General features: G+C 32.4%; 1 protein-coding gene across 1 annotated transcript in view; it reads right to left on the bottom strand.

Moving 5' to 3' along the window:
* Positions 1-1,578: 1,578 nt before the first annotated feature.
* LOC128173857 (kielin/chordin-like protein) overlaps positions 1,579-18,457 on the bottom strand; it is a 31,203-nt gene continuing 14,324 nt past the window's right edge. Inside the window, exons 9-10 of the mRNA XM_052839539.1 lie at positions 2,323-2,439; positions 1,579-1,715 (exon numbers count right to left, since the gene is read on the bottom strand). Coding sequence (XP_052695499.1) covers positions 1,579-1,715; positions 2,323-2,439 — 254 coding nt within the window. The remainder of the gene's footprint in view (positions 1,716-2,322; positions 2,440-18,457) is intronic.

Consider the following 18,457-nt stretch of genomic DNA (forward strand, 5'->3'; position numbering starts at 1 on the left):
AAAAAACGTGCTTTGAATCATTATGTATGTAACTCAATAAATGTTTTATTTTCAGGGTAAACGGAAAAGAATACCGTTTGGTAATATACGTCTAATTAAAGATTTAAATAAAGTTGTCATTGCATAGTAAATAAAATAGTGCAAGGCGCAATGCGTGCGCAAAGAGTTAAATTTGCCGTATGCCTCATATCGACACCACTGTGATCGGCCGAAGCCGATCACAAAAAACGGAAAGGTCCGTAGACAATTAGGTGAATAGTTATGGTCTAACAATTAGTATGAAAAACATGCGACCAAGTGGAAGATTGTATTTGCTGACAAGGTCGTTTTATCGACCATAGAACTTACAAAAAGATGACTTCAAACGAGACTGTTGATAGTCCTGTTTTATCAACTTGTTTGTTAGTAGCCTGCCTCGCTTACGAGACTGTTCATACGAAGAACATGCCCTTGTGTATCAAATTAACTGAGACAAAAACAACATATGCAGGTGGTGAAGGAATATTGCAACATAAGTAAGAAAAAGTTGACTTTAGACAAATTGAGGTCATCGCGTTTATCATAAGGTTTTGTTGTAAGGTACCATCAATGTCCATTTCCAGTAAAAATCCAAATATGAAACAGATGACGCCAACTCAGTGGTGACCTTTATTTTTTCAATTCACTGGGATATATCGAGTCGACGTTAGTATGGAAATAGCAATTTTTGATTGATAATACGTCGTCAATAGTAGTCAGTGAAAGGTATGTTTCAACACTTCCCCTAGAAAACCATAAAATAGACGAGTATATACCTTATTATCCGAGCAATATCATCATTATTATACACATTCATAATGTAGAACGTATGCCTACTGATTTTAATCGCAAAAAAAACCTTGCATAAAAAACTGCAACAGTTTATTTCAAAAGTTAGGAGGGTTAAACCATTACAAATTCTTTAAGAATGAAGAGAGAACATCGCACACAGTCCCTTTTTATCTCTAAAAGAAAACAAATACATTATCAAATCATTGTTAAATATGATACAAAAGAAACCCATAAAAAAGATAAGAGAATGTCATATATATATATATATATATATATATATATATATATATATATATATATATATATATATATATATATATATATATATTCTGCATTCCACCTGTATCTCAAACGACCGTGTAGTGAGCGACCAGCGCGCTAGGTTCCCTTCGTCATCGAAAGCAAGATTTTTGTCTTGCCTAGATGGCCCAGTGGTTAGCGCGGTGGCCGCTCACTGCTAGGAGAATGGGTTCCAGAGGTCGTGAGTTCAAGCCCCGGCCGGGGCGGAGGTGGAGCTCCAATAAGGTGAATTTCTTTGTGCTTTATGTATATCTTTATCATTCACTATGGGCAGGTATATGTCAATTTGAGAGTTATTGCCATGTTTGTGCTTATTATATATATATATATATATATATATATATATATATATATTCACGAAAGTCTAGGCAAAATTCAACTGTTTATAAAATCAGAGAAGAAATATCATTCCTATTATTTATTATTGTTCAAATCTTACTTGAGTATATGCTGATACAATCGGTGTTGTTACTTGCCGTTGTTGTAAACTTTTAGACAGTACTTGTTTGAGCAGGATATCCGTCCATTGTAATTACATCTGCATATACACTTGCCTTTTTTAATGCTCTGTCCAACCTTATATTTTTGTCCTTTGGCATAACAGACTACAAAATCAGACATTTTAGTGTTAAAAGTGTATAAATGTCTTGATAATTATTTTTTTAAGTATATCATTCAGGCGCCGTGCTATAAAATATTTCTGTTGATACATTTAGTAAAAAAGACCTTACATTTCACACTGCTCTAACATGTTTAAGAGAAAGTTTCAAAAGAGTTTTTTTCTATAAGTAACAATCTTACTAACTGGTATTTATACCTCTCTCTGTTGTCGCATTAAAAACACGATTTGAGTTTGCTAGCCTGGTCACATATTTTTAAAATTGCATTGCATACATTACGCTATATGATTGGAATTTTTTTTTGTTCATACATTAACATTAACAAAGAAAAAAACAATTTACATTTCAAAGAGGTTTGACATGTTTAAGACAAATTTTAACAATTGTTTCATCTATAAGTAATTAATGTCCGTCTGATTGGTATTTAAATCTTTCTTTGGAGTCGCATGATAAACACGACTTAACATGACGAACTTTGTCACACATTTTTCAAAATAATAATTGCATCCAAACGCAGCGCCATCTAATAGCAGTTAATGCTAACACATTGATGGACCAAATCTCACACTAAAAACAATATGCAAGTACTTACAGCAGGTTTTCTTTGTACAAGACATCTGTCCTCCAGATCGACAGGTACACGTGTTACAATCATCTCCAGCAGGTAACTTCTGACCAACGTTATAGATCTCTCCTTTGTAGTTGCATACTGTTGTGAAGAAAAAACAAAAACATTTATTAAACTTATTTTTCACTTATATAAAATTACAATTGTGCTGATACCATGACTTTACGTCTGCTTGTTCATTACCTGGTGGTGAACGAAAAGGGTATTCTGGTGGTGAATTAGAAGGGTATTCTGGTGGTGAAAAAGTTGAGTAATCTGGTGGTAAATTAGCAGGGTATTCGGATGGTGAATTAGCAGGGTATTCTGGTGGTGAATTAGCAGGATATTCTTGTGGTGAATTAGCAGGGTATTCTGGTAGAGAAAATGTTAGGTAATCTGGTGGTGAAATAGCAGGGTATTCTGGAGGTTGATGACGGGGGTGTCCGGGTGAATAGTTACCACTTGCCTAAAACAATGAGTGTGAAACGATCATTGATTACATGTAACTCCGGTCCAATAAAAAAGAAGTTCGCGCATCTGTGACATGCTTGCTTCATCTTTTATATTATTGAAATTATAAAGATAGTTTGTCTAGTATCGTAAGATAGATAAATAATTAGCAAACAATATTGATCTTGAAATACTAAATCAATGAACATTAACGACTTTAAAATATGAAAATGAATAGTTCGTAAATGCAAAAATGTACATATCTACACTTTAATAAGCACCTCAAATTAGAATATATCAAATGCATATAAATTATTATGCCTTTAACGTTTGGATTCTAAAAATTAATATTTTTTATTTATAATAAGTGCTACAGATCAAAGAAAAATTGCAATTCTGATATCTCAATGTTGAGAAATAAATAATCTACCCAATCAGTAAAAAGGGATATATAAAAATGCACACACACATATATATATATATATATATATATATATATATATATATATATATATATATATATATATATATATATATATATATATATATATATATATATATCTATCTATCTATCTATCTATCTATCTATCTATCTATCTATCTATCTATCTATCTATCTATCTACTTACAACGGCACTTGCAACAAACAGAAGAACAAAAAGAAGTTTTCCCTCCATTTTAACAGACTGTGTATGACTGGTAATGAATCGTTCTATGGTTGGTGTTTTTATAGAGGGCTAAATATTTTTTTTACACAAATAGCTCGATAATCGGGCTAGAAGTTTGTTGTTGACACTAAGATATGCATTCACACTTTTTGTATGGTCGATGAAGTCATTGACAGTGCACTTTTAGAATCAATGCACAGTTGTAAAACAATTTATCATTTGCATTCCTTAATAATTGTGCTAAGGCACCAGACGTCTCTCTATATCAACGAAAATGTAAATATTGCATTAGGGTATTTTCCCCTGGAACATTTAAGAAATAGTGATTAATTGTCAAAATTAACACACGTCTTATTCTTTCTCCAAAGGTTTAGTAATTGTTTGTTTTACTGCGGTGAGGTGCGTAATACGAAATACATATTTTGCGAATTATTATTTTTATAATTATGTTTAGTAGTTTAATGTTTCTAATAAGTTAATACAAGTATTTGTGTTTGAGTTTGTTAAAAGCGTTGTAAAGAAATTGTCAATAAAGTGCTGATAAATATTTTTTCGACAATAATTGAAAAAAAACCAAACAAAGAAAAAACAAAAAATAAAACAATTTAATTTCAATATTATGATATTACCTACATTTGATAGATATATTGGTGAATACTATCTAACAATTCATAATATAGTGCATAAAAATGATTGCCTTGTTATATCAACAGCTTTATTTGTCATTTATACCGCGTATGCAGTAGATTTATCAACCAATCATTTTTATTCCTCATAACTTCCTATTGCCCTACTGCAGGTAACCCAGACACTTTAATTCGTTTAATTTATACCATTTGGTATCAACCTGTAATATGCCACTAATCGTTATTTTCAACATTTAAATAAGCAAGCTTATTTATTTTTTTTAACAATAAATTGATGTTAGAGGGATCCATAAAACTTGTAGTGTATTTCTATAAAATATGTCAGTGCTACTTGAATTGAATCTATAATTGAAAAAACTAAGATTAATAAAAGTTTGATTATTATATACAAAGATACAAGAAAAAATAGTGAAATAAATTGAAAAATGTGCAATAATACTTAAATAAAGTTAAATGAAGTTGGATAACAGGCTAACATTCTTGAAAAATCAAATCAGATAGAATAATTTAATGATAACTGTGAATATATTATGTTAAAATTTGGTACTTTTTTACTTGAGTAGTTATGAAAAATAAACAATAATCTTGTCTGACATTATCTTGCAAAATTGTATAAAAATGCGAAAGAAATAGCTTTGAAAGAAGTATGGACTATTGCGTAACCTTATATAATAAAATAAACATTAAATGAATTATTGATGACAATATAGTTGTAATATTCTTAAGATTGAAAAAAATATTGTACAGACAAGTGCAAAGTTCCGATAGAAAATAAGCTACTACTGCAAATTTTTGAACAAAATGGAAGAAAGAAATTAGAACGAGAAACAAATTTTTTTTTTAATTTTGGGTGAAATAAACTTTATCTGTATCCTTGCTATAAAGATGCGTTTCCTTTTTTAAAAAAGTAGAAAAATTTTAAGCCTCTTTTTCATATTCAAAAACATCATTAATTTTTTTCTTTTTTATTCTTTTTGCACATTTGAATATTTAATGATAGGAACTCTGTAACAAAAGGGAAAATGGGGCATCTGAAGCAGCCCTGACTTTCAACTTCTAAATTTGTCATTTTCAATACTGGAAATAATGATCACTGGCAAATCGCAGGTTGATACCAAATAGTATATATTATCTGAATTAAATTAGATAGGTTACCTTCAGTGGGACATGGGGAAGTTATGATGATAAAGACGGTTTGTTCGTGAACTAGGCATGCGCGATCTGCTTGTAACGTGAACTTCTAAGTGACGGACGTGCAAGCATTATTTCAAACTCATTGTTTGCAGGCTAGTGTAAAATATAGGCCCCAATGCCAAGCTCGTTCCCCACCAAGTAATTAGATGAGGAGGAGTTTAGTCACTATCATCATATCAACACAATAGTACCATTATTAGTTGATTAGATCCTCTGTTACTTGAATATTACTTGGAGGGGGTGACTGTAACACATGAACCTGTACACACGAAGGACACGTATCTTGTATAAAGAAAACTTGCTGTTCATACACTACTTGCTCTAAAAACCCCTGTCCGCATGAAAATCCCCTGTCCTCCCCTGTCACCCTCTGTGTTTTCACTGTCATCCCCTGTACATTTCCTGTACACTGTACAGAGCCCCTGTATACCCTGTCATCCCCTGTGCGCCCCCTGTACACATCCCCCTGTGTGCCACTGTAAGCCCCTGTCACCCCCTGTACGCCCCTGTAAGCCCCTGTCACCCCCTGTACGCCCCTGTAAGCCCCTGTCACCCCCTGTACGCCCCTGTAAGCCCCTGTCACCCCCTGTACGCCCCTGTAAGCCACTGTATACCCCTGTGCATGCCCCTGCAATCCCCTGTACGGCTTTTGACTGGGTTTTTTTTAAATATCATTTTCTTAATTCAACTATTGAAATCATGTGTTATATTTTTAGCTATAAGTCAATATATGCACTCAACAGCGCCGAATCACAAGACACACTGTTATCGTAATTTTAGAAATCACACGTTTTAGTTGATAATTTATTGATACTTCAAAAATCATGCAAACAACTAAAGATTTGAGATTCACCGGGTGGTAAACCTCACGGGAGGGCTGGAATTATGTTTTATTTTAGGTGGGCAAGCCCTCAGGGCATGTGGTCCTTTGGAGCTCGTGAACATCGCTACTCCCTAATATTTGAAAAACAGACATAAAAATACAACGTACAGTTAATTATTCAGTTTTTAAAATTGTCTACAGATATATGTACACTTTATTATGAATATCTTAAGCCTATGAATCATATGATTCTTGGTAATAAACAACACACTAGAAACTAAGATCAAGCGCGGCACATGGTTTTGTACATTATATCTAAACATATAGGAGCGCACTAAAACCAATAAATCAGTCAGAATATAGAATTTATAATCAGCTATGTAACGATAGAATACACCTTTCTTCTTTTTTCTAACCAAGTTCTTGGTTATACCTTAATTAATTTCCCGTGAATAGCAAAATAAAGCTCCAATAGCTTATATAAGTTTGTCTAAGAAATACTTTAGTATGTTTGTTCAATACTTTTCTGACCGGCTTTTTGGACTCTTGAATTGAATTTAAACTGATGTTTTAATCTCATAATCAATTTCATTAATTTCCAAAATCTAATTGTCATATCTCTTTTTACTGCAAAGTGGAAGATAATTTAATTAATTGCCAGTGAAAAGAAATCTGCCGCAAGGGTCAGAAAATGTAAATGTGTTTTCTATACATGTAGTAGGTTTTATAGAATATTGAGATATTTAAAAAAACACCTGATTAGTCATGAGAGAGAGAGAGAATGAATTTGAGAGAGAGAGAGAGTTTGCATTAAATTTGAATTAAATTTATTAATTATATAGTTTACCCGGGAATTAATTTCCTAATAAGTAAACATGCAATCCTAATTTTTATTACCTATTCTTTATCATTCCGCAGCCCTGGTCAGAACATACACAACATGAATGTAAATGTAGAACTAGTGTTTTCTATACATGTAGCCTATGGAGTTTATACAGAGAGAAAGAGAGAGAGAGAGAGAGAGAGAGAGAGAGAGAGAGAGAGAGAGAGAGAGAGAGAGAGAGAGAGAGATATTGCATTGACTTTTAATTAAATGTTACTAATAGTTTAACCGGGAATTAAAACATGCAATCCTTATTAACTTTCATAACCAATTTTCTATTATTATTTATATTAACGTAGAGCTGTCAAATTGATTTTTAATTCATCAATGTTTTATAGTACTCCAGATCAATTGATCAAAAAACTTGAAGACACATGATTAACAACCAGCTGATTGAAGCTACAGTTTTCAAAGGAGATGATGTTGACATTATTTCAGTCGGTCAGTGATTATACAATAGCTACTGTACACAGCCCTTTTTGACAATTTGCAGTTCACGGTAGCGAGATAGGGAAAAAGAGATGATAGACACACGTGTACACGTATATATACACACACTTCCTTAGATCTGAATGGTCGGTCAGTGATTATATAATAGGTATATACTGTATATAGCCCTTCTTGACAATTTGCAGTTCACGGTAGCGAGAAAAAGAGATGATAGACACACGTGTACACGTATACATGTATATACACACACTTCCTCAGATCTGAATGGTCGGTCAGTGATTATATATTAGCTATTTATTGTATACAGCCCTTCTTGACATTTTGCAGTACACGGTAGCGAGATTGGGAACAATGAGGTGACAGACACACGTGTACTTGTATATACACATACGTCCTCAGGTCTGGATGCTCGGTAATGCTACACAATAATGCAATATGTTTTTTAAACACCCCTTATGACCTTTTTTCCCAGTCTGTCAAGTAAAGAAACAAGAAATTGAAAATTTCAATTTTTCAGTTCTGAGAATTTTAAACATGAAAAGATTGAAGAGCTTTAAATTCAAAACATTATTTGGCACAGTGATATGAATTAAAACTGTATATTGCTCTTTTATATTTTTTATTTTCAAATGAAATAAAATTTGAATAAATGCCTGATATTGTTCTGATCCGAAATCCGGACCATTGTTTAATATAATGCATGTGTGTATAATTTAATGGTACCCCGTCACCGGCATTTGCATACAGTCATGCTTTAAATCGTTCATTAACGGTATTATTGCTCTACAGGCCGGTGTAATGAAGAATAATGACCCCTGTAGAATAATGACCGGGGGTCATTTTTCGACGTAGAATAATGACCCCCCTAGCTGAAGAATAATTGGATTTTTCTGAAGAAAAAAGACCCAGGGGTTATTTTTCTTCATGTTCAACATGAAGAAAAATGACCCCCATAGAAAAATGACCCCCCCCCCCCCGTAAACATAAATAGAAATTGGTTACACCGTATCCAAGATATGACATTGAAATTTATAATTTTTTGCACTCTGTTCAACTGATTTTGAAGTTATAAACACCGAATTTGTAAATAAATCGCTGTATATAGTTTTCCATACCCGTAGCAGGCACACACAAAAACTCTTATATTGCCACAAATTGATTGTTAACAGTTGCGTCAACAGGCACGGTTAAAGTTTTGTAAGCAGATGCAAGATGTTTCCCGCAATCTTCCCGTCTGTACCTAGTTATCTGACCAAGTCCAACTCTCATCAAAGTTTCACAAGTTTATTCGGATCGTATAGTGGTATCAAAGCTGATCTCTAAACGGTTCTCAAAGCAAGTCTTAATTGCTAACAATTGACATGCATATATATACCCTTTCGGCTGGGACTGACAGTTTAGGTTACTCATGACCACCTGCGCTGGTCATGAGTGTAGATTTAGTGAGCAAATTCCTAAACAATATTTTAATTCTAAATTCAGTATCAAGACTGTCAAACTGTCCATCACAGCGTCGGGGGATGCGGGCTTACAATCTCCCGCATCAGTACAAAACATGAGTATAGGTTAAAAGGTTAACAGAAAACATGTACTTTGTGACAATTATACAAAATCAGATCTCCACAGAGTCTGTAAATATGACAAATATAGCATTACTGTCCTACACCTGGACATGTGATATTATGCTGCTGCTCAAGTAATTTCCAAAATATAATTTCCCAAGGACTTTCCAATATAGTTATTGACATTTTAATAATTGCGCAGTTTGCATAAACAGCTTACATGTTTATTTCATAGTACTTAACAAGGTCATCTGTTTACAGTTTTATATGATTTATTATCATATTACATGAAATTGTATTTTATGATGTTGTTATATATATTATTGTATCATATGATACAATATGTATAATATAATTGTATTATATAATATTTTATTTTATACCATAATATTGTTTCATTTGATATGATACAATGTTGTATCAAATTATATTGTATCATATAATACTATAATACACTATAATATTATTTATCAAATATGATACACTATCATACAATAAAATATCATACTATATTAACAATATGATAACACATGTTTCAATGTGATATTGTTTCATATAATACTATATTGTATTGTGTTTTATGATATTGTATTATTTGATCAAATACAATAATGTATAACACAATGCAATGTCATATCATACGTTACAATATCATATCTCACAATTTTTGTACGGTATTTTATGGTATTATATGATTTATATTGGAAGTATGATAGGATGCAATTTTCAATTTTATATTATTGTATTGATTAACATATGATCATATGATTATCATACAATTTTTTAACAGATGCTATACGATAATGTGTCAAAACAGAATCCATGAATATCCAAGATCATAAAGGATGGTTTTCATATAATATGATATAGGTGGTCTCATAAAGGTGATGCCTCATAAAGGTGATGCCTCGTCTCGGTGAGCTTTGTAATCTGTGATTACCTATGTTTTATAATTGCAGAGCTGTCTATCGTTTAAGGGTTCCGAGGCATATTTTGAAAATTCAGAGGGACAGGATCCGGACCCCCTTTCCCCTTTTACTGCATGAAATTATTAATATTGAATTTTCCCGGGGGACGGACCCCCTCTCCCCCCTCTAGATCTATGCATGAGCAAGGAGTGTCGCATAATGAAATTAGAATGTTACTGTGTTTGGTCTACGGTAAACAGACGGCTGGTAAGTGATAGGAGTTTGGAAGTGCATACATGTATTTACACATTATGGTGGACATTAAATTTTGTGTGGAGTATATAATGATTAGGCATAGCCAGCACTGGTAAACATATATGTCACATGTACACATTGAAATATTTATAAACATTCATAGTAAGCGCTATGGCCTAGCGCATGCGTACCAATAATAACCTGATTAATCAAAAAACCTTGGCGAGTACGGTGCCTGCATTTAATTCTATGTAATTGACCGAGACTTGCTGAATGCAATAAAAAAAGGCGGAGGCGAAAGTGCGAAGATGCGAAGGCCAGAGTGCGAAGTTGGGAAGGAGCGATAGTAGTATCGCTCCTTCGCCTTCACACTTTAGGCATCACATCTTCGCGCTTCGTCGTCGCATCTTCTCACTTTTGCTCCTTCGCCTTCGCACTATCGCCTTTGCAACTTCGCATCTTCGCCCTACATCAAGGTCGGAGTTACCCTATCGGAACACCATATACTTAGATATATGTAAATGTAATTGTTAAAGGGGCATGGTCACGATTTTGGTCAAATTCTATTTTTCTGTTTTCATTATTTACAATGCTTAAGGAAAGCATTTCTACTGATCAAATGAAATTTGAGGGTCAGTTTTAAAGCTATAAGCAAGATACAGGGCTCACAATTCTTTGTCATGTAAACAAGGCTAGTGCCCTGTTGTTGTTTACATAAGTTCAATATACCAGTAAAAAATCTTTTTCAAGCTGATTTGTCTATCTTCTTATTCATTTTAAGCATAAATAAACAGTTCCTTACGTTTAACGCATTATTGCAAGGTCTAAAATTTGAATTTTCACCCCAACATTCAAGATGTAACAAATGACACTGAAATGTTGGTTGCCTATTAAAAATACCTTACTGAAGCATTGTGAACATTAAGATTGGGAAAAAAAATTTTGACTACAATCGTGACGGAAGGATTTTTATTTTCTAAGCTATACCCCTTCTTTCACCTTAAGTTTATTTGAATATGAATTATAATTTCTGTTACTTTTTGTAAACTGCAGCAGTAAAAATTACAATAGTTTAAAGACTATTTCACAAATACTAAAAAATATACTGAAAAACTCTCATCTACAAGGGGGTCATTATTCTACAGGGGTCACTTTTCGTCATGTGGAGTGTGCTCATTTTTATGAAAATGACACTTATTCTTCAGGCAAAGGGGTCATTTTTCTACGTAGAATAATGACCGGGGGTCATTTTGCTGCGTAGAATAATGACCGGGGGGTCATTATTCTACGTCGAAAAATGACCCCCGGTCATTATTCTACGGGGGTCATTATTCTTCATTACACCGGCACGTGGACAATTCTATACAATAATGCATATAAATAACTAAACTTGAAAATGCACACTAGCTGATAGAAGTTAAAAGTGTCAATGGACCAGTCTAATCCCCTTTCCGAAAAAAATCAAATCTCTCTCTCTCTCTCTCTCTCTCTCTCTCTCTCTCTCTCTCTCATGATTTATAAAAAAACAATACTGACAGCAATTATCAGTGATTTACATGAACTTCATGAAGGCTGTTTAATTCTATGCATCATTAAACTAGTCAAAACAGTCAAAATATAGGTGATCATTTCATCATTTCGATCGGTGTGTGGTTATCTGCACGTGCTGATCATGTTGTGTTATTATGCGCTTTATCTCAGTCATGGCACATAACAATGCAGATTTCATGCACTCCTCCGCTTATTTTTCTTTCTATCTTATTTTTACAAATTACAGAACATGGTCATTTGTTTAAATGCATGTAATAAAATAAGCGGTTTATTGGTATACAAGTATATCTTGATTCGTGTCAATGTTAAGTCAAAATTATTCACGCTTGTAATAATATTGCCCCCTATGAAATGCAAAGAAAAAAAAGCACTATCTAAAACATGAATGCTATATGTAATTTTTTAAAAATCCGAATAAATTAAAAGCTATTTATTTACTTAGCGAACAGTTAAAGACCGTACAGGGGATGTCAGGGGCATGCACAGGGGCAGACAGTGGCTTACAGGGGATGACAGAGGCGTATAGGGGGGTGACAGGGGCTTACAGTGGCACACAGGGGTTGTGTACAGGGGCGCACAGGGGATGACAGGGTATACAGGGGCTCTGTACAGTGGCACACAGGGGATGTACAGGGGATGACAGTGAAAACACAGAGGGTGACAGGGGAAAACAGGGGATTTTCATACGGACAGGGGTTTTTAGAGCCAGTAGTGATAGCGCATAGCAAAGTAATCGTACATACAAAATGAATTCATATTTTTGTATTATTGAAAATAAAAAGAAACAACAAAATTATTTAAAATGCAATATAACAAGATTACCTTCAGTATGTTTCTGATGTGTAAAATGTGTATTTTATACATAAATTGGTTGAAAATTCTTTCAGGAACTTAAAGAAAGTGTGATCTTAGTTAATACTAAAAAAATAATTTTGTGTAAATTATGTTGTTAATGCAATGTATTCAGATGCATATTTGCAATAGTTGACAATAATTAATGTGGGTAGTCAATACTTAAGACAAACTCTACCGACCGCCAAGATTTTGTAGATTGTCCAGGCTTAGCACTAATTTAGTTACGGTCTAGTATGGACGAAAATGTAGTTGATGTGAAAAATATCTATCTTTTATGTATTATTGATTCATACTCACATAAACAAAACACAATGCAGTGTGATAATCGCCTTGGAATATAAATAACTGTATATATTATTCATTCCGTCTATTTATTAATCTCATGAACCAATCATTTTTTTTATTACTCGTGACTTCCACTTAGCATAGTGAAAATGACTTAGCCAACATAATTAAGGTAATATATACCACTTGGAAAAAAACCAGTAAAAAGCCATCGTGACTTATTTCGAGCATTAATAAAAAATGATTGAAACAATCTTTTATAAAATCTCTTCAATGTCAAACGAAACCTTAGCGATACAAGATTTTATGAAACTGTAAAAAAACCCAGCTATTTTTTTTTTAAAAAGGAAAGATATTCGCAGCATCATGTAAATCAAAGAAAGGTTGTAGACATATTTACATTATTCATATTACTGAAAAATGACATTCTTAATCTGAAACAAAAAGGAAAAGAGAGAATGAATTCGGTCAAAATGAATGAAGAATGTTTAAATTGAGTTTAAATGAATGTGCATTTACCTTTTGTTTTTGTTCGTTATTTCATAATAAATCCGAACAATTATTAGCCTCTATAAAAACATCGACCATACACCAATTCATCAGAGTGACACTATCTGCTAAAAAAGAAGGAACACTTATTTTTGTTGTTTTTTGTTGTTGCAAGTACCACTGTGAGTAAATATATTGACTTTTGAAATATTCTGCTGTTTACTTATTGTATTACATATTTCTAAACAGTGATAACTCTTAAGTGCAATATTATCGCAGATGTTGTTAATATTTTTTTTTATCAATAGCAGTTCTTATAAATAAATAATACTAAATGAATCGAAACGTTAAAGGCATAATAATTTATTTTTATTTGATATGTTTCAATGCATGGAGTTTATTGAAGTATATATTTACGGACAATTCAATTTCCTCTTCAAGAATTGTTAACGTTTATTGATATAGTATATCAACGATCAATATTGTTTGCTAATTGATTATCTATTGTATGGTACTCAAAAAAACTATCCTTATATTTTATGATACTAAACAAAATATCGTCATATTTTACATAATAATAAAATGAGCCAAGCACGTCACGGATGTTCGATCTTTATATATAATTGACCGGAGTTAATCAATGATCATTTTTAACTCTTTGATTTAGGCAAGTGAAAAGTAAAGACCCGAACACCCCCGCCATCAACCTCTAGATTACCCTCCAAATTCACCATCAGAATACCCTGCTAATTCACCACCAGAATACCCTGCTAATTCACCTCCAGAATACCCTGCTAATTCACCACCAGAATACCCTGCTAATTCGCCACCAGAATATCCTGCTAATTCACCACCAGAATACCCTGCAAATTCACCACCAGAATACCCTGCTAATTCACCACCAGAATACCCTGCTAATTCACCACCAGAATACCCTGCTAATTCACCACCAGAATACCCTGCTAATTCACCACCAGAATACCCTGCTAATTCACCACCAGAATACCCTTCTCTTTCACCACCAGGTAATGAACGAAAAGACGTAAAGTCATGATATCAGCACAATTATAAATTTATGTAGGGGAAAGATAAGTTGTTTTCTTTTTTATTTCATTGACAAAGACGGTAGAGAAGGACACAAAGAAAACCTGGTGTAAGTACTTGCATATTGTGTTGAATGTGACGATGGTTTGATTAATGCTTGTAGATTAACATTAATCAAATAACGTTATATATGCAATGCACATTATTACATATATAAATTATCAAACTTCAATTTTGTTTATTATGCAACCCTAAAGAGGGATTTATATACAAATAAGACAGACATTTATTACTTATTGATAAAACAATTGTGAAACTTTGTCTCAAACATGTCAATATGAAATGAAAATTAGTTTTCTAGTTTATGTTAATATATCAACAAAAATAATTTCAATCATTTAGCTTTATGTATGCTATGCAATTAATAAAAAACCAAACAAACATGTGACCATAGAAGCAAACTTAAATCGTTTTTATGCGACAACAATGATAGATTGAAATACAAGTTAGGCAAATGATTATTATCTATAGAAGAAAAACCATTTTGAAACTTTCTCTTAAACATGTTGCACCAATATGAAATTTAAGATCTGTTTTTTACTTAATGTATCAGCAACAAAAAAAATATCGTCTGAATGATATGCTTAAAAAGTAATTATGTAATTTTTTGACACCTTTATATTTCTTTAACACTAAAGTGTCCGCTTTTGCAGTCTGTGATGTCAATTGAGAGAAATATAAAGTTAGCCAAAGCATCACGACTGGAGGCGATTGCACATGTAGATGTTGATGTAATTTCAATGGACGGATATCCTGCTCAAACAAGTACTGTCTAAAAGTTTACGGCAACGGCAAGAAAAACCATCGATTGTATCAGCATATATTCAAGTAAGTATTTATTCGATAGTAAATAAGAGGAATGATATTCCTTCATTTTATAAACAGTTGCATTTGGCTAGACTTTCGAAAATATGGTGCATTTGTTTTTGTTTTCTTTTAGAGATCAATAAGGGCCAGCTGTGCAATGTTCTCTGTTTATCTTCAAAGTAAACTATAATATTAAGCCCTTTTTACTTTTGAAATCAATTTGTTTCATTTATTAATTCTCTGATGATGTGTATACTCATATTTCTATTGTTTTTTTTCTAGGATGATTATCATTTGCTCTAGTAATTTATGTCAACATACATTTTATTATCATTTATTTTCTGGCAGTCAAATTTGCTTATGCCATTGAGAATCACATTTATTTCTATTCAGACGAAGAAAAATATAATGTATAACACATGTATTTGTTATATCGTTTCTGAGTTTATCCATGCAAATGTGATTTTGTGGAAACATAATCCAAAGAGCATCTCGTGTTTTAGCGTGGATGTAATGCACATGAGCAAGATTGTAAAATCCAAATAATCCAGATGATTTCCGGATTTTTAAAAGAATTTTCGTTGATTATTAATTAGCAAAGCTTGATTGAGAAAAAATAAGAACAGATTGGTACTTTTCAAGTACCAATGATATTTAAAATATATAAAACCAAAAAAAAAAAAGAACTCTTCCGAATTTTCGGTATTAAAACCCAAAAATTTAAGTCTATTATTTCAATATAGTAGTATAGATAGGCTAAATATGTATCAATTTAAGGTTTATAAAATCATCAAACTTGGTAAATATGATCGTCACATGTAATTGCTAAAATATTAAGAGGATATATTGAACTTAATAAGATATTGTTTCGTTCGTAGAAAAGGTGTGTGGTCATCCAGCTCAAAGCTGAGTCCATGTTCCTACTTGTTGTAATCAATTGTAACATAATATAAATTTCGGCGTCATACAAAAAACCATTGGTTGTGGGTGTTACCGTCACCAAAAAAATCTGAGTCATCTCTTTTTAACTGCAAACATCACATTCCCAAATAGGTGGCATTGATTGATATTGAAATGACGGTAATCAAATGTCATTCTTCGTTTGTATATTTCATTAACAAAAAAAAAAAACCTCACAAAAATAAAACATTTAAAAAAACAACAACAAAAAAGCCGATAAAAGAACAAAAAACAAACTATACTAATAACATGCCTATAATTCTGAAATCATTGCATTAAAAAAAATGAAATTGTGATTTTGCAAATAATAATTATAATTAGTATTAATAGTTTTGTTCTATACGTCCAACCATCATATGTTGTGCATCACTATCTTTCTTTTTATTTATTTTGTTTTCTGTCATTAACCAATATATTCAATCCATCGAAATGCACATGCTTGTAACATATTATCAATCAAAATTTTGTTTTGTTAGCATAACGCCTTTTTAAAGACTTTCAAAACTCATTGGTGAAGTAAACGTCCGGGAATCCATATCAATTTATAAACTATACAAACCGAAATTGGTAAAACTTCACAAATAGGAGTTGTTCTTCTTTGCACTTTGATTGAAAAAAAAAATATTTTTTTTCTTTTTATTACGTTCTGTATGTTTATGAATAAATATATATCCCATATTTAACGTACATAAGTTGTTCAAATTTGAAAAAAAGAGAGATATCGTCTTTTTTAACAAATGGAAAAAAAAGCTTATTTCTAACAGATGTGATGCTTGCATAAATTGCATACGATATAGTTAGTAATGTCTTTTTGAACAATAACCTTTTAATGCAACGCAATATCCAAGATGACGTCCTATCTTATTTTTTTCCTCCGATACACCTATTTTTTTACGATTTTTTTTCTACACAAGCCGCTGTGGATGTCAATCGACATCATTCACCCTATTTATTTACAAGAACCACAGGCAAAATCCGTGTAACTTGATAATGCGTACGAACATCATACTCATTTTACTGCAATGAAAATACAAATTGAGTTGTAAACTTAAAAATGTGCTTGTAAAAGATGAGTTTATGCGTTGCCATTTAATGCTTTTTAAAATTAAGAAATAAATATAATTCCTCCAAAATTATTCAAGCGAAAACAACAGTCATATTGTATTTTTCATTAGAGTTCTTTTAAATATTTGTTTTTGAAATTATATAAATGCAGGCTGTCCCAGATTATCTGATGCAATTTAAAATTAATATAAAAAATAATGTTTGTCCAAAACTTGTGAATTGTGACTCAAAAAAGAAAACAATTAGTTACCCCCCCCCCCTGCAAAACAGTTTATGAGAAAACCATGCTTTTCCTTGAATTATGATTTTACAAAATTGAATCTTATTTCTTTGGTTGAACTGAATTCCACTTAATTTGACTCGAACAAAAGAACAGGCATCTTCTGTTTTAAAACTGTATTTTTAAACAAAGACCCAAGACCCCAGATATAGTTGTTCGATTTATGAAGTGTGGGAAAATAATTCAACAAGCAACCCATTCTTTAAATAGTGAGAAGATTTGAGATAATGGCATCCATGTAGCGGTTGTTGTGAGAAAGTTAACTCATCCAGTTGACGTTGCCATTGATAAAAAGGACGCCATTTTGTCGCACTCACTCTTTTGTTGTGTTTTAAAAAAAAACAATTTTCAATTTGTCAACTTACGAATCTGTTGTGTAAACTTTTTTTATCATATGGAGTTTTAAAATGCTTTTGATTTTTTGTTAAATAATTTAATCAAAAGTTATTTAAACAGGAAATGGTATAAGATATTCTGGGGCAACCTGTATAATATATATATGCCAATTAATTACACAGTATCACTATTATAACTATTACAGGTTACTCTCGATGGCACGAACTTCGATCTCTCGAAGTTCTTGATCGCTCGATGTGAGTCTAGAGTCCCGATTTTTTTCCTATATAACTAAGCAAATTTACTGTTGATTTCTCGAACTCTTGATTTCTCGAAACCCTTGATCCCTCGAAGTCAAACTGCAGTCCCATTGATCGTAATCTATAGTTTCTTACACAAGATACCTCGAAGTCGCTGTGTATCTCCAAGCACTATACCTAATTAACACCTACCTTGTTATTTAAATGGCTCCAGGCGTTAGACGCGGGACATATTGGTTGTTTATTCAGGCGACACTTGTCCTGCAAGGTGATAATTGTTTGATGATT

The sequence above is a fragment of the Crassostrea angulata genome, chromosome 2 (genome assembly GCF_025612915.1).
Source record: "Crassostrea angulata isolate pt1a10 chromosome 2, ASM2561291v2, whole genome shotgun sequence".
NCBI lineage: Eukaryota > Metazoa > Mollusca > Bivalvia > Ostreida > Ostreidae > Magallana > Magallana angulata.